This window comes from Panthera pardus, unplaced genomic scaffold, assembly GCF_024362965.1.
Source record: "Panthera pardus isolate Hobbes unplaced genomic scaffold, ASM2436296v1 HiC_scaffold_8, whole genome shotgun sequence".
NCBI lineage: Eukaryota > Metazoa > Chordata > Mammalia > Carnivora > Felidae > Panthera > Panthera pardus.
The window spans coordinates 154,351,017-154,374,483 of NW_026527013.1; the positions used below are offsets into that span (position 1 = coordinate 154,351,017).

Consider the following 23,467-nt stretch of genomic DNA (forward strand, 5'->3'; position numbering starts at 1 on the left):
GAATGAGAATGTTGGGAACGGGTGTGGTAGGGGTGAAATTATGGCTCAAAATACTGATTAACCAAACTGTCAGGAGGAACCAGCTTGTAAATGTCCCATGACTTTCAGGTCAATGCATCACTTTGAGAAATCTGATGAAACCTATAGACCATCTTCTCTCTCTTCCATCTATCCCCCCAAAACTCTCCACACAAAATTTTACATGATATTGTTGGTTTCATGACTTCTAAATCCCATCCATCCATCCATGTATTCTGAAATGAAGAGTTCCTGCTCTAAAAGTTCTCATAGGAAGATGGTACCCAAGTGGCCAGTGAAGAGGGACCAGCACAGCAGGGCTGGAGCTGAGGAAAAGGAAATATCCTTTGATGTTTTACCTTTCCGGTTGAAAAGAGGCAGCAAAGGGGCACCTGGGTGGCTCAGTCAGTGAAGCATGACTCTTGATTTTGGCTCAGGTCATGATCTCACGGTTGTGAGACCGAACCCAGCATTGGGCTTGTGCTGGGCGTGGAGCCTATTGGGGATTATCTCCCTCTGCTTCTCCCCTGCTCGGGTTCTCTCTCTCTCTCTCTCAAAGAAAAGAGCCAGGAAAGATATATTTTTGACAAGTGCTGGCCCAGAGCACAGGCTTCACACGATGCCACCTCTGTAGCTGGTGTTCACCAAAGTCTGAGTCACAGCACAAGGAACGGAGCTCTGCTTTTTGAGGCCCTTTGAGGAGGGGCATTGGAAATGTGGTGTGGGATCACAAGCAGAGCTAAGGCTGGGAGAGGAAGGGCTAAGAGGAGGGCTACAGGACCACAGTAACTATCATGACAAAGGCTCAGACACTCCAGCCTGCTGTCTGGCCTGTGATGAGGCAGGCAGAAGATGGCCCAGTGTTCAGTTCTCTGCCCAGATTCCTCTGCAGCCTTCCTTTGCAGGAAAGGGGACCTATCTGCACATGAAGTTTGCTGCAAGCCTTACCTTGGGTATCTTTCTCTTCTTCCTGCCATTCTGCGGATCTCCAAGGTTAAAGAAAGTGTCATCAGGGCTGCTGGGGGTGGAGGGGGGGCTGATTTTGGAAGGGGACCCATATCCATCCCGACTCAGCTTCCTAGCGTCCAGCAGTTTGAAGTTCCTTCTCTCTGAATTTTGCCGGAAAAAAGCAGGTTTGGACAATGACTGCTGGGAGGGGAAAGGAGAAAAGAAGAGCAAATAAATACAAAGGGACTAACTGGGAGATGGCTGGGGGTGCCAGTGATACAGACCATGAGATGGAGAGGGAAAGCTGGTCTCTGTTCCCAGGGTAGGCTGAGTCTGTCTGCATGAAGATGACAAAGGACGCACACCCAATCCAGTCTCCTTTTAGACAAGTGGGAGTACCCTGGCTCTCTTACCTGTACAAATCAGGAGCTCAGCCAACTAACACCCACTGGACTGGGAGTCAGAAGACCTAAGCCTGGTTTTGACCCCTGCCTGCTGGTAAGCTGAGGACCTCCTATGCAAGGAGCTTCACTTCCTAAGCCTCGGGGTCTTATCTCTAAAAATGAGCTGCTTTAAGGTCAAAGGTAAAAAAGCAAAAAACCCCAAAACCAAAAACCCTGCAACTTACAGATCTTCTTTTTCTTTTTTACATACCACAAATTTTTAAATATGTATTAGGAAGGTTGTGGAAGAGATGTGGTTAACCCTGGTGTTGGGTTGCTGGTCTGTGGGCTCCACAGGCCCTGGTCCATGCTGTCTGGTCCCCCTCTGCCATCTTGTATTGATTTAAAATTAACTCCCCTAGCGGTGGCTGGGTGACCCAGTCGGTTAAAATTAACTCCCTCTAGAACTCATTTTTGTAACACATAAATTAATGAAAAGGCAAACAGGCAAAAAGATAGGGATGGAAAATTTATAAAATAAAGAAAGACAATGATGCTTAGATATGGAAAACGATTCTTAGCTTTACTCATAAGAGAAAAGAAAATGAAAACCCCATCAAAGAGACATTTTCCCCTCTAAGATTAGTGAAGATAAATTTGGTAACTCACCGGAGTTATTGGTGAGTCCCTTTCACACTTTCGTCCACTGCTGGTGGGATTAGAAATTGGTACAATTCTATGGAGGGCGATGGAGCCCTGTCAACAGAATTCCAAATGCACATGCCGCTTCACCCAGTAATTCCATCTCCAGGACTGGGCCCTACCCATATGCCCAGACTTGGGCAAAGTTACACTGTACGAGGCAAGCTATACTGTGCAAACCGTATTATACACTGTGAGATGGCTTATAAAATACAAGTACACAAAATACTGGAAATGATGTCCATCAGCAGAAGCTGGTCAAATAAAATCTGGTACGTCTACAGAATGGAATACAATGCATGTGTAAGAAAAATCTTAATGTACTCATATGGAAAGTTCTCTCGGATGTATATTGTTTTTTTTTTTAATGTTTTACTTATTTTGGGGAGACAGAGAGAGAGAGAGAGAGACAGAGTACGAGCGGGGGAGGGGCAGAGAGAGAGGGAGACACAGAGTCCACGAAGCACGTTCCAGGCTTTGAGCTGTCAGCATAGAGCCTGACGTGGGGCTTGAGACCATGACCTGAGCCGAAGTCGGACGCTCAACTGACTGAGCCACCCAGACGCCCCGGATGTCTGTTGTTAAGCATGAAAAGCAAAGTGTAGAACAGTTGGCATAACATGCTGATGTGTGTGTGTTTTAAGGAGCTACCCTGCTGGTGTATGCAGAGGACAGTTCTGAAGGACACATAAGAAACTAACAGTGGTTCTTCCGGGGGACAGAGATGGAGGGCCAGGGGCCAGAGGAAGACTCTTCACTGTACACCTTTAATACTCCTTAAAGTTTAAGCCATACGAATATATTAACACTGAAATAAGAGATACTAATAAAATTTAAAAACTACTTGGAGTATCTTCTTTCTAAAGGTACTTCCAGGATGCACACTGTATTATAATTATAGCTGCAAAGTCTCTTTTTTAAAATGAATTAATGAGTTAATTAATAGCATTTGATGGGCTAAAGGTATATAAAGTACCTAGCAAAATACCTGATACACTACAGTTTTTCTCATTTTTTCATACTTTAATATGCTAACTACTTTTTTCTTTAGTATATTGTTTATGTTCTTTGCCTATTTATCTTTTGAGTTCCTAGTGTTTTTCTTATTAATTTGGAAGAACTCTTTATATAGAGCAGATATGAACTATTTTTCAGTTTTGTTGTGTGTTTTTTCCATGTTTTTTTTTAAGATCATGTGAAATCTTTGTATATGAAAACCTGTTCATCTTTTCCTTTGTGAATGATTTAATCTTGCCTCTCTTTGCCTAGAAAGTCTATATATTTTTAGAGGTTTAATACATATTTAATTCCATTTTCTTGTGGATTTTCTTAGCTTATTTTGAACATATTTTTTTAGTGTTTTATTTTTGAGAGAGAAAACGCGAGCGAGGGAGGGACAGAGAGAGGGGGACAGATGATCTCAAGTAGGCTATGCATTAAGACCAGCAAGCCTGATGTGGGGCTCGAACTCATAAACTGCAAGATTGTGACCTGGGCTGAAGTCAGACACTCAACCGACTGAGCCACCCAGGTGCCCCTTAACATATTTCACTTATTAATCCATCAGTCATTTATTTTATTGCATGTTAGTCTAAAGTGATTTTTTTCCCCCAAAGCTACCTTATCCCTATTCCATTTAATAAATAAGTCTTTCTTTTCCTATCAGATTACAAGGCCACATTTATTATATCTTAAACTCTTACAGAATCATCTTATTGTGTTCCATCGATTTCTCTATTCTTGTTTAGTTCCACATAGTGTGTAACAATAACTCCAGAACCTTTTCTTTTTGAAGATTTCTAGGAATAAAGACTCCTAGTCTTCCCAAGTGGGCTGCTGCAATATTTGTATCACGAGTCTATAGGCAGCAATCAATCGCTTAGCACCACAAGCCCTGAGCAGAAAAAGCCGGTGTGGTTTGCTCACTATGCGCATCTTCATAATTAAACCAGCACATAAAGAAGGAATAGCTGGAAGCTTTCTTAGAGACCAAATTCCATCTGCAATGAAATCCAAGGAAATGGCCCCGATTCTTTCACTGTATTAGAATCACGTATCACATTGTTGGCAAAAAGCAGGCATCTGTTTTTATTAGACTTTTAGGTGTGAGAGTGTTTGTTCAAAGATTTGACCGATAAAGAAGTCTGAGAAGAAAGAAAACAGAACGGAATCAGAACATGGTACACAACTCTCTAAAGGGTGTCAAGAGACCTGGGGGGAGGCTGCGTGGGCTGCATCTCCCCGTGGTGACAGCATCTCCCCGTGGTGACACTGCCAGGGAAAGGGGCCCCAGTGTGCCCTCCGGAGCACCCAGAATCAGCCCCCAAATGTCCAGGGAGCATTCATGAGGGGGTGGAGTTTCAGCTGCTATTTAACTGAGAAGAGGACCTAATGGGCTCTGGGGTAGAGCGTTTTCAAGCAGATAGCACAATCTGAGAAGAGGCATAGCGGTGAGGAAGAGCAAATTAGACCAGAGAGAGTCTTCATGGCTTAGAGCGAGTACAGCCAAAGAGATGGGAGAGATCACACACCAATGAGGACATCAAATCATCTGTGGAAGGCCTTTGAAGGTAAGGGTATGACTCTTGGACTTAGCAGGGGGTGGCAAGCCTTTTCTTAAAGGCCAGACGGTAAATATTTTAGGCTTTGTCAGGACGACTAGACTCTGCCACCGCAGTGCAAAAGCAGCAATACCAAATATGTGCGTGAATGAGCGTGGCTGTTACAGAAAAACTTTATTTACAAAATCAGTCAACCAGCAGAATTTGGTCAAACCTGAACGACAGTATAAAAGAATAGATACTATAGGACCCCAGGGGTGATTATATCAGGCTGTGGCCCAGATAAGATTCCCGCTTTTGATCAGAAAGCCTCGCTCGGGGCGTGTGGATGGTTCAGTCAGTTGGGCGTTTCACTCTCGATTTCGGCTTGGCGTGGGTCATGGTCTTGTGGTTTGTGAGTTTGAGACCCTGCCCTGTGTTTGGCTCTGGGCTGACAGTGTGGAGCCTGCTTGGGATTCTCGCTCTCTCTTCTCTCTGTCTCCCCCTGCTTGCTCTCTCTCTCAAAATAAAATAAACTTAGAAAGAAAGAAAGAAAGAAAGAAAGAAAGCCTCACACCAATGTGCTCTGATGGTAATATGCCTAATTCCATTGTGTCTATGGAATAACCTCTAGGGAGGGGCCCAGCTGTTGCAGAGGCACATAGAATGGACCTAGCAAAAGATCTGTGGTGTCCAAAAAAGAAAAGCAGGCAAGAACTCTCTGTGGAAACCTCATGAGTTATTTTGGGGGACCGAGTGTGATGGGCCCTGGCCAGGGGACTTCTTGGTGGGGAAGAGGGGCGGCAAGGAAACTGCATGCCTCCCTAAAGGGAGCTGACCTGGACTCAAGCCAGGGTTCATTCACCCTTCTTGTCTGCGAATGGTGGCTGGTGGCTTAACTCCTTCCTGTCCTCTCTTGTCCCTGTCTTACTGCCTCAGAAGACAGTGATGTAAGAAGACTGAAAGGGCCCTTGATACCAAATATCCCATCTCTTCCTAACCTAACTTAACCTCATTCCTGGTCTCTTTTATAGAGGCCTCCTCTAAGGACTTAGATGTCATTCTCACAAACATGTCCGTTAGCTCATATATACCCACAGGTACATATCTTTCCATGAATGCATAAACACTTCCTTAAATATACACACACAGAAGTACATAGGAAAGCAAACACGCATATTTTAACAATTGGGACATTATACAAAGTGATGACATTACATTTAAACAATGGAATGCCAGGCAGACAACAAACAATGTTTTTAAAAGGAAATTAATGACGTGGGGAAATACTCAGGATAAAGGCCAGCAACAGTATATAGACATCATCCCAAATCTTTTTTATGTACACACACACACACACACACACACACACACACACACGCTAACAATCTACTAAAGAAAAATAAAAATCCCCGATTATGGATGAGTTTTATATTCTTCATTACACTTTTCAGTATTTAAGAAAATTTTGGATGGCTCAGTCATTAATCTGACTTCGGCTCAGGTCATGATCTCAGGTTCATGAGCTCAAGCTCAGCTTAGGGTAAAACGTGAGCCCAGCTTCAGGTGAGCCCTGCTTCTCACTCTCTCCCTCACCCACACCCACACCCATCTCCTCCTCTGCCCCTCCTGGGATATTCTCTCTCTCTCTCTCTCTCTCTCTCTCTCTCTCCCCCTTGCTCACTTGCACCCTCTCTCTCTTTCTCTCAAAAAAAATTAAAAAAAAAATTTTAATGCTTATTTATTTTTGAGAAAGAGAGATAGACAGAGCACGATGGGCGGAGGGCAGAGAGAGAGGGAGACACAAAATCCAAAGCAGGCTCCAGGCTGAGCTGTCAGCACAGAGCCCAGCGTGAGGCCTGAACTCATGAACTATGAGATCATGACCTGAGCCGAAGTCGGGTGAGCAACTGATTGAGCCACCCAGGTGCACCCCCCCCCCCCCGCCAAAAATTTTTTTTGGGATGAGAATGTTCTGTTTTTAGGAAATAAAGTTTTTTTTTTAAAAAAAGAACACATACTGAAAAGCACAATTCTATGTATTTACCAAACGCACATAAATAGTAGCTACTTAGCCTAAGTATTTACAAGGATTAATTTGATTACTCTTCATAAAATCCCTACGAGGAGAGTACTATTATCATTCCTATTTTATCAGTGACAAACTGATCCATGTAGATGAGATCATTTGCCCAAAGTCACTCAGCTAACAAGTTCTGGATGGAGACAGACTCTAGAACTTGCGCACTCGACCAGATACTGCCTCTCTGTAGCTACAGCTAAGTGATACAGGATTTTCTGCTGTGGGGGATGGTGTGGGCGGGCTCTCCAGGCAACCAGAGAATGCTACTTAGGTCTTACGAGTCAGTACATAACAAAGAATGTCTCACGTTAGCCTAGATTTCCTTTGTTATCAAAATTAGATCCTACTCCATTTACTGTGCTATTCCAGGCGTGGGGATGGAGGTAACGCGTAGCAAGAAAAGAAAATAGCCCCGGCTCAAGAGCTTGCATTGTGTGTCTATAAGCATTAGCATCTGCACATCTGCTCCTTTCTGTCTGTCCAGCTGACCCTTACCCCTGTGCTGGGTCCAGGCACGGTCTCACTAAATGAGAATCCCGGAAGCTGTCACAGGATCTTTCTGAGGCTGACAGAGGAGGTCGCCACAAAGGGACTGCTTCCGCCAGTTCTAAGGTCCCAGGTGCAGCCCAGATGCGGCAGATGCTCCATGAATATTTGATGAGTTAAAACGGAGGAAGTGGTGAAGTCTGCAGCTGTCCCCAGAATGGGCACAAACCGGATACCCAGATGTGGGAGAGCGGAGGAATGAGCGTGGACACAGAGTCCTGCGGACGACGTGCAAAGGCTGAAAGCAGCTGGCGGGAATCGGCGGCAATCAGACACATACCCTGGGCAACTGGAGACAGGGATAGGCTTGTGGAGGTGGTTACCTACTGTGTTTAGCTGCTCTGGTGACACAGGACCTAGGTTTTCTCTGGCTGGCAGGAAGGGGAAGAAGAGGGCCGTTAAGTCCTTATTTCCTGGCATCAGGGAGGAGCCCCCAGCTCTAACTGCAGAGTTGCTTGGGGCAGATGTTGTTCATTGCTCCTAAGGGGCAGGCGGTGCATTCCCCGCGTGAAGAGGAGAGCAGGGGAGAGCCGGGTGGGACACGAAAGGGCACCCTGGGTTGTGAGAGAGCCTTCCTTCTTTTAAGCCAGACTTATCCACTATGGGAAATGAAGGATTTCCTAAATGTCGAAGGCATCTATATCCACTGAAAACACATTTCAAAGGCAAGTAGGAAAACTCTGCTAATTATCTCTTGTGCTGGATTATTCATGACAACACTCTTCCATAGGAGGAGAAAAAGAGCAGTTAACTGGCTTCGGCAAGAATTACAGTAATCGGCTTGGTTAGATAAGATCCACCCCTCATGGTGGAGTCTACCTTCAACTCTCTTCAGGAAGACTGGTGGCAGAAAGATTCCCTGTGTGACCATTGAGCACAAAAGGCATGCCTCCTTTGCGGACCCCCCACCTGCCAGCAAATGCATGGAGACCAGAGAGGAAGATGGCTTCTTTTCTTAGGCTGGAAATAGATCCTGCAATGGGACTGAAACTGACACCCGGGGCCTGGATTTGGCCTTCCTTTACTTAATTTCTTCATCAATTACACACTGTAGAACCACTAATGGTGGACACAAAGAAAGAGAATATTGAGGAACTTCAGGAATTCATAATTTAGCCGGGGAGGTTTTTAAGATACATTACATGACTTACATCAGATTTGAAATCATCAACGTCAGAGATATAATGCAGTATACACAATTTGGTGTAAAATGAACACTTTAGCCCAATGAGTAAGAGGGGAAGAAGTTCCAGTGGCTGAAATGGCCTAGAAACTTCTTGAAGGAGGCAGGATTGATCTGGGTTGTAAAGGATGGGGAGAGAAAGACAAGAGCCAAGAGCAGATGTAAAAATGACCTAACACAGGGGTGGGCAAATGTGGCCTCTGGGCCACATCTGGCCCACCACCTGTTTCTATACAGCCCACGAGCTAAGAACGGTTTTTACATTTTTTAAATGGTTGGAAAATAAGTAATATTTCATGACATGTGAAAAGTATGTAAAATTAAAATTTCGTGTCTGTAATAAAGTTTTATCGACATACAGCACATCCATCTGTTTGCATACTGTCTACAGCTGCTTTTCACTATAATGCAGCACCCAGTAGTCACAACAGAGTTCATATATTTACCCTCTGGTCCTTTAGAGAAAAGGTCTGTCAATCTGGGCCTAGAGTATCAGAGGGGCAATTTGTATGCTTTTGCTAGACGGGAGCTTTTGTATGTAGGAAGTGTAGGAAATTAGGTAATAATGGATGCCCAGGGATCAATTATGAAGGATTATTTAATGCCAAGCTAAGGAATATAAATTCAATCCTCTTGGCAATGAGTTGAAGTTATCATTCACATGAGTATAGTTATATTATCTATATGTACCTAGTACAAAATTTCAAAAGGTTCAAAAGGATATTCGGTAAAAAAAAAAAAAAAAAAAAAAAAAAAAAAAGTCAGTTTTCCACCTTGCCCTCCAGGTACTCACATTCAGACAACTCCACAGATATACCCACTTACTCTTAGGTTCCCTACAGGGATATTCCTCTACATACACAAACATATTTGGGTTTCCATGTATGTATATTTTTCTATTTAAAACCTCACAGATGGTGGCATGCTATAAAGGTACTGTTTCTGTACCAGAACTTTCAGTCTTATATTTTAGACTTTGTTTTAGGTCAGGCTACTCTTCCTTACAGTTGTATAATACGGATGTGCTATCTTACTTACCCAGTTTGGGGAGGTTTCTGACCCAGAAACTAAAATGTTATTTTAGGATGTTTGGTTGAGCAGAGGGTTTCCAGGAGAACTAGAGGCAGAACTAGAGCAGGCAGGCAGCTGATAGGCAAATCCAGGAACCCAGAGGTGAGGGAGGCCTGGCACTCCGGTGTAACCCACAGCTCGAGGCTGCTCGAGGCCACCATGCTGGGGGTGCTGGGGACCCCTCTCCCTGCACCACTCCCCGGGGGGCTCATACCTTGGAGGGTGTGTCAGGAATGGAAGAAGTGGGAGAACCAGGGAAGTTCAAGACACACTTCTTCCCCAGGCAGCGACCGTGCAACTCCACGTCCTCATAAGGGTTTTCCTTCATTGGTGGATCTGTGGTCAAAGGCAACAAGTCAGGAACTGGGAACGTTACGGAAGTTTTCTTTATCAGAGAGCCACCCAACGTCTCGGCTTCTCCTGGTGGGGATGTCTGATGTCTTGCTATCCATTCACCCCCTTCCTCTTGGACCCTGGTTTTCGCTGGAGTGACTCCCTGTGTCCCCCTTCTTAGATATATGGAGTTAACTCCATTCCAAGTTCAGAGCATCAGTCAATGTGAGCATCCCCAGTCTCCGCCTCAGTGTCCAGTTCAGGGAAGGGCTCACATCCCAAGCTTATGCCAACCAGTGCATGGCATTCCTGGGCTACGAAGGTGAACAAGGGACCTAAACCGGTCTCTTCAGCGTGAACCTCGGCATTTTTGTTGGGTGCAGAACATGGGCTCTCCTTCCCAACGGGAAGTTACAGATTCCAGGGAGCTGACGGCAGCCATCATGAAGACCACAGGAAACCCGCCGAGAATGGAGCTAGCCCGAGTGATAACAAGGGAGAAGAGGGGCGCCTGGCTGGCTCAGTCAGTGGAGTGGGCAGTTCTCGATCTCAGGATTGTGAGTTCAAGCCCCACACTGGGTGCAGAGCCTACTTTATAAAAGGTGGGGTCGGGGAGGAAACAAGAGAGAATAGGCCAGTTCTGGTCACATGAACCAACAAACTCCCTTGTTATTTCAGCTGGGTCTTCCGTTCTCTGTAACTGAAAACTTCCCTGTTAGGTACACACTGTTAAGAGAAGTCCAGATCTCATACCCGCTTCGGACCTGGGAAGCCTACTGCTTTGGCAGCAACCCATCTCCCAAACTTGGACACTATAATTCAAACAGTCTATGGTGAAATTCATAGCTCAGCTAAATATCTATTCTGCCTCAAGTCTCGTGTTTCCTCCTACTGTGGAGTTTGTTCTGGTATTGATGATTCTATTCACATATGTATATGTGTATCTGCCCTACCGATCCCTTGCATGTGGCCACGTACGGATTTCTCCCTCTTACCAGCTCCTTTCTTCCCCCACTCCCACCCTTGACCCCAGCATGCAGACTGTGGGCTGAGCTCACACTTCCCTGAAAACTGTGATATTCCCTGAAGACTATTGAACTCACTAATTTATTGATTTTATTTTCCTTTTTAACTTAACTCACTAATTTAAATGCAAACAGGGGCGCCTGGGTGGCTCGGTTGGTTACATGTCTGACTTTGGCTCAGGTCATGATCTCATGGCTCAGGAGTTCGAGCCCCATATCTGGCTCGCTGCTGTCAGCAGAGGGTCCACTTCGGATCCTCTGTCTCCCTTTCTCTCTGCCCCTCCCCTGCTATTTTCTCAAAAATAAATAAACATTGTTGGGATGAGCACTGGGTGTTAAATGTAGAGGATGAACCACTGGATTCTACTCCTGAAATCATTATCGCACCATACGCTAACTAACATGGATGTAAATTTAAAAAAAAATTCTTAAATAAAATATTAGCAAATGAAATCCAAAATAAAAAATAAACATTAAAACATAAAGAAATGCAAACAAACTTGGTGAATCTGAGTTCCATTTTAGAATTTAAAAGAACTTAGGCCAAAGCTACTTTTAAAAATAGTAGACATTCATTTTAGTCTGAGTTTTGATGCCCTGTTACTGTCACACTCCTACAGATTCAGGAAGAGCGTGGTGGCCTTAGTTTTCCTTCATTCCATAATCCCTAAATTTACTGAGCATCTGTTACAAACCAGGTACTTTCCATTCCATTTTCTCCAATCCTCAGCCCTACAATGTAACTGTCATCGTCTTTATTATACAGATGAGAGAACGATGTTCAGAAAAGTGAAGTCCCCCACTCACTGTTATACAGCTAATCAGGAGCAGAGCAGAGATTCAATCACAGCTATTCAGACCCCAGGTCTCCAGTGTTTCCCACTGCAACATGCTGCCTCCATGGCCATTCAGCACCAGTCCTTCCTCTTTCCTCTCCGGTCCCACTTTCTCTCATATGTCCCTCCGTGGGCCACTCTCCCACGCCCCTACCTGCTCTCTTGTTCATCTGAGTACATGTATTTCTTCGAGACTCTGTGTGTGTGTGTGTGTGTGTGTGTGTGTGTGTGTGTGTGTGTGTGTGAGTGTGTGTGTGTCTGTGTTTCAAGGGGTCAGCCCCATTTCCTCTCCCCCTTGCCAGAGACAGACCCGGACTCATACACAGGTATGTGGGCCTCTTACCTAGAATGTCCTCGTAGACGTTCTCCTCTGATAAAGTGCGTGTGAGCCCCAACTTAGTCTGTGCGTACCAGTCCACTCTGCTGTTCTCAGAGGAAGATTGCAATAAGTCTTCAAACTCATAGGACTTTCTGGTTTGTACAAGATGGGAGAAAAAAACCAAAAAACAAGAACTCAAATCAATTAGGCTGGTCCAGAGATTATATGCCCCCAAATTTTCTTCCTGCAAAGATTTCTATTAATGAAATCAACTCTGTTTCTTATAAGAAGGTATGAAAATCCTTACATAAGAGGTGTGGCTTTTATCTGAAAGAATGTTTATGCTGTTACGCTGAGTAAAGGGAGTCAAGTACATATAAAATACAACCCCAACTTTGTAAGCGCACATATACATAGAAAAGAAGTGAAGGAAGTGAAATATACAGCTATATCTTAGGGCTAAGGAATGGCTCATGGCTTCTTTTCACTTTTACTTTCTGGACTTTTTAAATATCTGCAATGTTTACAGAGCATACATTAATAATCGGAAAGGAGCAGTGATGGCCCGTTCAGAGTGGACCAGAGGCCTGGGCCCCCTTCGCACTTCTCTCACTCAAGTGGTTATTATCAGAATGAAACCCGGAGGCCAGCTGAGACACCCCAACTCCCTCCCGCACTCCCCCTGCAGAGATTTGTGCAAATGTGGTAAGGGTGATCAGTAAGGATGATAAATAAATGGCTATCACCCTCACCACACCCCCTACATCCACAGGAGCTGTCCCTGTCCTGCTGGTGTTGACCTAATGCAAAGTCCAGCCCCCACCCCCAACATACACAGTGGCTCACCTTGAGTTTCTATGATTTCTTTAGCTTTACTGAACATTAGGAAGGTCAGGAGGTAGACCATACTGTGGAACATACAAAATATCAGCCACCTCACCGGTTCATTCCACCTTTCCCTTTTTTCTCCTCTCTCCTTCTCCTTCTCCAGAGTAACACACAACTTCCCCCGAGTTGGACCAGAACAGCCCTGTCCACTCAGGCTCTCGAGGCTCATCTTGTCCGTCCAGGGGACTTGTCAGGAACTCACGCTGAACACACTCGGGCCTTCCTTGAATGGAATTTAGTCCACCCACACTCCTGAGGGCACACTCCCCAGCTGGCCTTGACTTGGTCCTAGCCCTTCACTCCTCCTGGTATAGGATGGTCACAAGCCTCCCATGGCCCAGGAGTCACGGCTCCTTACTCTGGGCACCCGTGTCTAGCACAGCGTCCTGCACATGCTTGACGTAAACTGTGGCTGACTACGTAGAAGTGTATGTCTTTGCTTCTTACCCATGCTTCCAATCTCTCTCTGCCCCTGGGGAAGGTGCCCTCTGGTGGCTCTGAGATTAAACAGATCAGTACACAGATCCCAGATGCATTGTTCACAAGCCTTTTCACCTGGGATGAACTACTTAACTGGGCTGAAACTCTTCCTCCTGACTTGAAAAACGGGAATTATCTCATAGGATTGCCCCAAGAATAGAAAAGAGAAAGTCTGTAAAGTCCTTAGCACCTAGCAAACATGCAACAAGTGTGAGCTGTTACTATTACCGTGCAGTGCTATAATTACTTACGTAGCAAATGCTTTATGTTGAACATGAACTATGTGAGAGGCACTGTGGTCAGGGTTCCATAAATAAGGAGTGACTAAAAGAATCAGAGTCCCTGCCTCAGAGAGCTTACATTCCAGGGAGGAAGACAGGCGTTCAAGCAGAGCACGCACAAATACATCGAATAATAATAACCTGTGTTATGGTCAGTGATGGAAAAGAACAGGGTGTCACAAGTGAGACTATCAAGGAGGACTTGACGTAGATTGGGGACGCATCAGGGGAGGCTGACAAAGTCACTCATTAAAGCTGAGACCTAAGGATACAAAGAAAGACCTCAGTTGGGGCGGGGGGCGGGGGGGAAGGGGGGAAGAGTGGTCCAAGAAGAGGAAAGGGCACCTGTGAAGGTCCTGCGGCAGCGGAGAACTTGGTGCATTTGTGAGAAAGGCACACAGACGCTGGGCAAGGCTGGATTGTAGGGAACAGGGTGGTGAGTGCAGAGGGAGGAGACAGCAGAGCCAGGCGGATGCCATGTGCCTGCTTTCCAAGTTTTGGGGATTTGCTACATTTTAAATCTTTCCCTCTCCACTAGCTCCTTTCCCTCTTTAAACACATACGGGTTTCCTCTAGAAAAACTTTCATTGGAAGCAAGGACCCTTGCAGCTCTGCGGATTTCTCACCTTCCTTGCCAAGGGTTTTAAGCTGGTGGGGGTTGGGGGCAGGTGGAGGAGGGAGGAGCTGAGGCTGTCTATCAGTTTACCTGAACTCACCGGTTTTCCTTCTTTATCTTCTCAACCTGGCCTCTGTAAGCATCCCTTTTCTGAAGCTGCCCCCTGAGGGTCACTACTGAGTTTCTGGTAAAACTTAATCACTTTCTGGGGCATTTCTTTACGTGACACCTGTTAGTTTCTATAGCATAAGGCTGTGGTGCTCAAAGTGCAATCCTTGGGCCAGGGCTGGTGTGCCAATGACATAGGTACGATAATTGAGAATAGGCATTTAAAAACTCTTTTTTAAAAGTTATTTTTCTCTTTGCTTTAAATGTAATTTCTACACCCAACGTGGGGCCCGAACTCAGGACCCCAAGATCAAAAATCTCATACTCTACAGACTGAACCAGCCAGGTGCCCCTGTGCTTAGAAAATTTTAAAGCAATTTGACAGAACAAATTTTTAAAAGACAACTGAGGCTTGTATATTGTTGTCTTTTTCATTTCATTTCTCTGGCAATTCCTTCTTGTTGTATTTTACAGAAGTATCATTCAGCAAAGGATTGCAAACACAGGCACACAGGCACCCTCTGGGGTTTGGCGAGCTGGGTGCAAGGCTGGCCCCCGGCCACTTCCCCTTCTCAGACAACTGCCTGTGTCTTTGCTTGTAGCTCTCTCTTCCTCTTTCTCTCCCTCTTTCTGGGCTTTGGGTGTTTCCCCAGGTTTTTCCTCTCTAGGCTTCTAAACTTGAGTATCTCCACAGCTGAATTCATCATCCCTAATCTCCACCTCACCCTTCTCCCTTCTGAACCTGAACTCAGCACTCAGGACAGGAACATAAAGAAAGACCACGCTTCCAGCTTCCAGCTTCCAGCTTCCAGCCTAGGTCCTCAGGGCCTTAAGTCAGGCCATGAGGCTGAAACTGTCACCCGTGCCCTGAGGTGCCTGATGCACTCACGGAAGCTCCTGCTGCGAAGGAAGGGCTACCTCTCCATAAACCCCTTCTTCCTCCCCTTGAGGTGTCCAGCCAGGAGAGGAAGGACTGTGCCTCAGAGCTCCCACAGATGTGGTCTATGGGGTGGAAGGGGGTCTGAGCTGTTTTCTCTACGACGGGATCGCACTGTGCTTTGTGCCCGCCCTGAACACTCCCTAGTCGGGGATGCCATTAGCCCAGGCTGGTATTAGCCAGGCAAATGCTTGGGGATGGACGCGTGGTCCAGAGCAGAGTGAAGTTACCGGCCTGGAGTGGGCCATACAGCTCCTGGGTTTCCCCCACTGAGCTAACCGGATTCTGGTAGCTCAAGTCCCCAGCATGCATACTACCTAGATCTGGTAGGGGAAGATGCAAACTGTTCAAAGAGGCCGCAGAATCATTCAACATTTACTGAGTATCAACTAAGTCTGTACTCGGATTACTACATTCAAACTTTGCAACAACCTTGTAAAGAATTACTATCCTTAAACATATTATATGTACCAGGAAACAGAGACAGGGGTGCCTGGGTGGCTCAGTCTGTTAAGCGTGGGACTTTGGCTCAGGTCATGATCTTGGGGTTCGTGAGTTCCAGCCCCACATTGGGCTCTGCACTGGCAGTACAGAGCCTGCTTTGGATTCTCTCTCTCTGCCCCTCCCCCACTGGTGTGTGCACACTTTCAAAATAAATGAATAAACTCAAAAAAAAAAAAAAAAAAGGAAACAGACAGAGCTCAGATAAATTGCTCAAGGTCACACTGGGAGAAAGAGGTGGAGCCAGGGTCAGAAGCCAGGAAGTCTGGTCGGTGTCTGGTGCTCTCCACAGCACAGGCACTAAGCAGAGCATGGAAGTTAAGTCAACGCAGGAGGAAAGCTGTGGTCACAAAAAGTTTTAAAACCTTTATTTACATATTAACTTTGAGAAAAAGGAAATTTCAAAAGGCTAATGATAACCACATCCAAACTGGCTTCTTTCTTAAACACTTCCACATTCGTCCCTCCCACATCCAGCCCATATGTTTAATGTGCACCTTCTGGGGGTCGAGCTGAGCTCACAGCTAGCTGGTGAAGCAAAAGCAAGAAGTCCCTGCCTTTGGGGATCCCACAGCCTGGTGAAGGGGTACACCTCCTCCCAGCCTGAGTTTGCTTCCTGGGCCTTCAAATTATCATGTGATTGAGGTACTTCTTAGTTTTAGAGATGCTGGGATGATTTAACTGGTCTGCTGACGTTTCCTGAAGTGGGTCACAACATATGTAATATCCCAGTTTTGACAACCAATGCCAAATACTGTGATTTCAAGTAGTATTTTGAAGGTTACCTGTGACTTTTCTATATTTTTGTAAATGAAATACTAAGTTAAGAGCTCATCCCACATCTCCATTTGATTGACCCGTGGGAATCTCAATCCAAGGGGCACCTGGGTGGCTCAGTCAGTTAAGCATCTGACTTCGGCTCAGGTCATGATCTCAGGGTTTGTGGGTTCGAGCCCCATGTCGGGCTCTGTGCTGACAGCTCAGAGCCTGGAGCCTGCTTCAGATTCTGTGTCTGTCTCTCTCTGCCCCTCCCCTGCTCATGCTCTGTCTCTCTCTGTCTCTCAAAAATAAATAAACGTTTTAAAAAATTAATAAATCCAAAATTGAACTCACCCTCCTATTCCCCCCACACCCCAATGAAGACCAGTCCCTCCTCCAGTGCTCCTCAGCATAGGCCATCGCCCTTTGTCCAAATGTTTATGCCTTAAACCTGGGAGTCCCGTCCAAACCCCCTTCTCCTTTAGCACCTATATCTGACCAATTAACAAGAGTTCCACTGGCCAAGCATTCCTAGTATTCACTGCTTTTCTCAGTCCCCCAGCAGCTGTACCCTGGGCTTACCCCATCCCGCCACATACCTCCTCCCACCCCACAGTTATCCACCCTGTCTGCTGTCCAGGTGAGCTTTTCACAAATGCAAATCCGGTCGGGTCTCTCCCTTCTTAAAAAATGTGAGTTTTTAAGGAAGGTTTCCCATTCCTAGTAAGTGATAGGCCAGAACACTTCCCTGGTCTCCGGGACTCTTCTGGACCAGGCTCCAGAGGACCTGGAGGCCTCGGCTCACACCCTTCCTGATCTCTCTGGCCACACCACTGCCTTTCAGGGCCTCCAACACACTAGTCTTTCTTCCTCTGGGACATTCACCTGTTTCTCAAACTGAACACCCCTTTTCCACCTGGGAATCTCAGGTCTCAGTCCGAGTGCCACTTCCTCCCCAATCTGGCCCTGTTTCCATGACAGGCTAGATAACCCTGCTGAACATTCCCGTAGCGCCATGGGCTTCCTCGCGGCACTGAGTGTGGTTATAGTTACATAACTGCAGAGTTGTGTGCTTCTCTTACTAGTACGTAAGGTCCACGAGGCCAGGGTCTCAGTTCATTTTGTTCACTGTTATGTTCTAATACTGCACGCAGGATAAATGTTTGCTGGTTGAATACATGAGTGAGTATTTAAATTTTTTTAAACATGTATTTATTTTTGAGAGACAGAGGGAGAGCACAAGCAGGGGAGGGGCAGAGAGAGAGGGAGACACAGAATCTGAAGCAGGCTCCTTGAGCTGCCACAGATTCTTCTTGTCTCCATGTCCAGTGACCACACACAGGTCTTTCCCAGGTCCCACCAGCTCTTGGGAAGGGCGTGTGTGCCATCAGGAGATGAGAGGGGGGCTAAGTGGGGGAATGCTTATGTTAGCTGGGCTCACACCTCCCCCATCAAGTGCTAGTGCTACTCATGGTGGGTTTATGCTTATCTCTATCCTAAATCCAAAACAGAAATGCCAGTAGAAAACCCATCTTTATCCACCATTATGTCTAACGTCCAATCATTTCCACCTCCAGTGGGAAATAAGACACGACATGGGGCACCTGGGTGGCTCAGCTGGTTGAGCATCTGACTCTTCATTATAGCTCAGGTCATGATCTCATGGTCCTGGGATCGAGCCCTATGTTGGGCTCTGTGCTGGTTCATGGAGCCTGCTTGGGACTCCCTCTTCCTCTGTCCTTCCGCCTGCTCAAACACTCATGCTTTCTCTTTTTTAAAAAAAAAAAAACTATAGGGGCGCCTGCATGGCTCCATCAGTTAAGCATCCGACTTTGGCTCAGGTCATGATCTCATGGTTTAAGAGTTCGAGCCCTACATTGGGTTCACTGTTGATCCTCTGTCCCCCCGCTCTCTCTCTGCCCCTACCCTGCTCTCTCTCTCTCTCAAAAATAAACATTTAAAAAATTATTTTAGAAAAAGACTTGACAGTCACTGCTCTAATGTAGAATAACAACTTTCCTCTCTATTCTTTAAAAAAAAATTTTTTTTTAATGTTTATTTTTGAGAGAGAGAGGCAGAGACAGAGTGTGAGCAGGCAAGAGGTAAAGACAGAGGGAGACACACAACCCGAAGCAGGCTCCAGGCTCTGAGCTGTCAGCACAGAACCTGACAGGGGGCTTGAACTCACAAACTGCGAGATCATGACCTGAGCCAAAGTTGGATGCTAAATGGACTGAGCCACCCAGGCACCCCTGTCCTCTCTATTTTTATTTCTGTTTTCTAATGCAATTGCCATTAAATAAAGAATTTACAAAATCAAGCTTCTCTCATGTTTTCAAAGCAACTTTGGCTTTGTCAAATTAATCAAACAATTTGCCCCTTTGAAGATTTTAAGCACTCAGTTTTTAGACATGGCAGTTACAACTGCCTCTTGGATGGCATGTTGACTGGAACAGCCATAATGACAGGAACAGACCACAATATGGCTGGTAAGTGAAATTAAGCACTCACTGGGTAATAGCTGAGGGTTGCTGTCCAACCAGACCACTCTGGGGATCCCTATCAGTCCTACCGAAGATGGAAATTATGGAATCAATAACAGCAGGCGTATGATTTGGTAGCCATATAATGACCCAGGCTTCCTGTCCTCAAAAAGTTCCGCAAATTGTATGCTAAAGCCTCAAGAAAAGGCTGAATCTATCTATACAATGCCAAATAATGTTGAAATGTTGAAATTTTGGTCAACATAGTTATTTGGCTTCATAAGGATCTAAAAACTCCATCATAGGATTAAATTAAACTAAAATTAAAAACCTGCATGCCAGGGGCACCTGGGTGGCTCAGTCAGTTAGGTGTCTGACTTTTAATTTCTGCTCAGGTCATGATCTCTGCTCAGGTCATGATCTCATGGTTTGTGAGTTTGAGGCCAGCATCGGGCTCTGCGCTGACAGCGTGGAGCCTGCTTGGGATTCTCTCTCTCTCCCTCTCTCTCTCTGTCCTTCCCCACTCACCTGTGAATGCTCTCTTTCTCTCTCTCTCTCAAAAAAAAAAAAAAAAAAAAAAACCCTAAAAAAAACCCAAAAACCAAAAAACTGCATTCCAGTTAAAACATTTTGGGTATACAGATACATGTAAATTCAGGATGCTGCTTACACTTAAAAAATAGTAACTTTCCTTGTTAAATGTAGGCCTTCAGGCATTCCTGCCAGAGTTATTCAATGCACGCCATAGAACATACACAACCAAGTTAATGCTGCTGTAGGAACCTTATCTTTGGAATTTCCTGACATTTAAGGGTTTCTCATTTCCCATTTTAGGATTGAAGGCATAAGTCCTTGCATTTAATTTCCTGGGGCTTTAGCGAAATGAAGAAAGGAGGAAGGGGAGAGAACACAGAACAGAGGAGAAAGGGAAGAGGAAAAAAAAAGAAGAGAATGTCCAGAAAAAAGGCATTTTCTCAAACTGAGAATCTCAGTCCACTGGTTTGGCTCCTGCAAGAGTGGACCCGTCGGCCTATGAAAATAAGCTGAATACGTTCTCTGAAGTGCACAGCCTGGCCATGTAATTCTAAACCCTCCTAACCTCAAAATCCTTAATCATTTCTTTCTTCAGCCTTGGCTTGGCTCTCCTGCCTCAGAGAGGACAGTAAGTCAGCCAAATCCTGAGTTGAGCCTCTTCTTTTTTTTTAAGAGATAGGACCACAATAAAGAGCACACTTTATTATTTTTTTTTAAGTAGAAAGTGAACATCTTGCCCTAATCACCCCCGTTGTACTATTTTAAACAAAAGGAAAAATCCAAAGCCAAAATTCTTAAACACAGCTGATGCAACCATAATCAAACTGGCCAAGAAAAATTTCATCTTTGGACTGAAACTAAGTAACTTTAGCTGGTTTTAAAGAGAATGCTGGAACACTGAAAAGAGCAGATGGTAGCTACGAGAGAAAAGATAATGGGAATAACTGCTCACCAGGTTGATCTGTCTGCACAATGAGGACACAGCAGAAAGACTCTGGTTTCCCAGCACCAACCAACCTGCCCCTGGGAGAGGGGGGCTTTTTTTTTTTTTTTTAAACGTTAATTCATTTTTTGAGAGATAGAGCGCAAGCGAGGGAGGAGCAGAGAGAAAGGGAGACACAGAATCCGAAGCAGTCTCCAGGCTCCGAGCTGTCAGCACAGAGCCCGACACGGGGCTCGAACCCACAAACTGTCAGATCATGACCTGAGCCGAAGTCCGACGCCCAACCAACTGAGCCACCCAGGTGCCCCGAGAGAAGGAGCCTTTTTGGAGGAACAGCCCAGGAAGGGCACAAAGAGCTGCTGTCACAACACACTGGGGGCATGAGCAGCGAGGTCACCAGAGCACTCACGCACCTGGGCTTTGGCACTGGTTTGGGAAAGGATTTAGAACCAGAGATGGGTACAAGCTTTCTCAGAACATCAACACGGAAGCTCCAAATTCTTCTATGGATTCTACATACCGATGACGCTAAAGCCTGGTGAAGACCAGTCCCATTTATGGAATACTGATACAAAAATCTTAAATAGAGTAATAAACCAGGACCAAATGGGAGTTCATCCCAAAAATGTAAGAATGGGTCAATATTAGGATATAAAGTCATTGCTCGTAGGTCAGAGGATAGGAACCATATGATCATACAAAGCTACTGAAAGTAACTTGACAAAATCTGACGTCCAATTCTAATCTTTAAAACTCTTAGTAAAAAAGGAAGTATAAATGAAAATACCTTGATTCCATAAACACATACCTCAAACAAGAGTACCCGTGAGCAGAACACCAGCAGCATTACCATGAAAGTCAGGGAGGACACAGGGCTGTCCACTGCTATCAGCACTATTACTTAACCCTGTTCTGAAAGCATTAGCCAGTATGACTCAGAGAAAAAGTTCAGAGATTTAAAAGAAAAGGCAAAATGATCATTCTTCGCAGACGATATTGTATACATAGAAGATCCAAGAGAATCAACTGACAATTAGCAACAGTAAAAAATTTCTTGAAGGGGTCTCTCAAGAGAATAACATACAGGGGTGCCTGGGTGGCTTAATTGGTTAAGTGTCCAACTTCGGCTCAGGTTAGGATCTCACATTCGTGAGTTCGAGCCCCGCATCGGGCTCTGTGCTCAAAAATGAATAAACATTAAAAAATAAAAAAAGAAACTAGGGGCGCCTGGGCGGCTCAGTTGGTTAAGTGGTGGGCTTTGGATCGGGTCGTGATCTCGCTGTCCGTGAGTTTGAGCCCCGTGTTGGGCTTTGTGCTGACAGCTCAGAGCTGGGAGCCTGTCTTGGATTCTGTGTCTCCTTCTCTGTCTCTGCCCCTCCCCCACTCACGTGCTGTCTCTCTCTCTCTCTCTCTCTCTCTCTCTCTCTCAAAAATAAATAAACATTAAAAAAATAACAAACTAACATATGTTGTGTGTGTGAAATTTGATAGTGACATCTAGAACATTTGGAACAATACATGCAAGAATAGTCAAGATATTTTTGAAAAAAGGAGGATAATAAGGAAACAAAAAAGGGGGTTATAATTATTACAAAGGTGAACAATTGGCCACTTTTTTTTGGTGTATGACAGGAGAGTGTACATAGTATGTCAAAGAGAATCAACTGATGACTAGGAACGAGAAGAAATTTCTGTAAGCTCTACTAGATATTCAACATACTATGAGGTTAAAATAATTAAAATAGATTGGTACTAAAACAGAAATAGCTACTCTAAATATTAAACAGAATAGAACCAGAAAAAAATAATAGCAGCTTACATGTATTAAGCATTCACCATATTCCAGGTTCTATTTTCACTTATGTTTACACATATTTATTCATCCAATCTTCACAACAAAGCTGTGAAGTGGTTTCTAGCGTTATCGCTATGTTACAAAATAAGTAAAATGAGGCCAAGACAAATTTAGTAGCTTGTACAATGTCACACAGCTAGTAAATAGCAGATCTAGTAAGTTCTCTGGCTCTAGAGTCTTCTCTAACGCTATATGCTATTCACCCCAGCATTATATGTAAATTGGAAACAACTGAAGCACCTGTCAGTAGAGGAACGGTTAAATATGGTTTATCCACATGAGGTAAAGAATGTAGCAGTTCAAAAAGGAAGGTGAAAAAAAAAAGTGGCAGCACTGAAAGATCTCCGTGATATCCTATGTAAAAAGCAGTATATATAGCAGGATTTCTTTTTTAAAAGGACGTAATTTATATCTATTCCCCCCCCCTCGAATATGCAAACTTTTTCCACCGGAAGAGAACATAAGAAATTATGTTTCTTACAGCAAAACAATCCTACCTGACAGACCATGCTGAGTAGGAGAGTGACATGACTGAATATATTTCTAGAAAACTCCTCTGGCTGTTAAGGAGGAATATATTAAGGTGGAAGGTAGACAACAGATAAGTAGTAAGAGAGCAGATGGAATCAGATTCAAGATAATGTTTAAAACTAGAACCGAAGAGCTTGCTGATGAATTAGATGAGGGGTGTGTGGAAAAGAGAGGAATCACAAATCACGCCTAGGTTTTTGGCCTAAGTGCAATGAAGGATGATGCCTTTAACAAGATGGCAATTATCTGGCCTGGACTGGGATTTAGGCTTAGACACATTCAGTCCAAACTGTCAGATAACCAAACGGAGAACTGTGCAGGACATGACGGTGCAAACCTTCACGAGAGGCGGGAGTCAGGGCTGGAGAGATACATCTGGGGATCGCAAGCAGGTAACTGACATTTAAAGCCATGGGACTGAATGAAATCATTTAGGGAGTGATGTAGATGGAGAACTAGCTGCTCTGATCCCGGGATGGTGTGTCGGGCGTGTTATTCCAACACTCGGGGAGAGAGGAGAACAGAACTGAGCAAGAGACGGTGAAGTAGGGCCACCAGGGAGGT

General features: G+C 45.0%; 1 protein-coding gene across 4 annotated transcripts in view; it reads right to left on the reverse strand.

Moving 5' to 3' along the window:
- DENND2A (DENN domain containing 2A) overlaps positions 1-23,467 on the reverse strand; it is a 103,075-nt gene that overhangs the window by 46,016 nt on the left and 33,592 nt on the right. For 2 of the 4 annotated variants that reach the window (XM_053898275.1, XM_053898273.1), the window contains 3 exons: positions 12,012-12,139; positions 9,689-9,810; positions 967-1,167 (listed from right to left, as the gene is read on the reverse strand). In XM_053898275.1, coding sequence (XP_053754250.1) covers positions 967-1,167; positions 9,689-9,810; positions 12,012-12,139 — 451 coding nt within the window. The remainder of the gene's footprint in view (positions 1-966; positions 1,168-9,688; positions 9,811-12,011; positions 12,140-23,467) is intronic. The other 2 variants (XM_053898274.1, XM_053898277.1) reach the window with 2 other exon arrangements.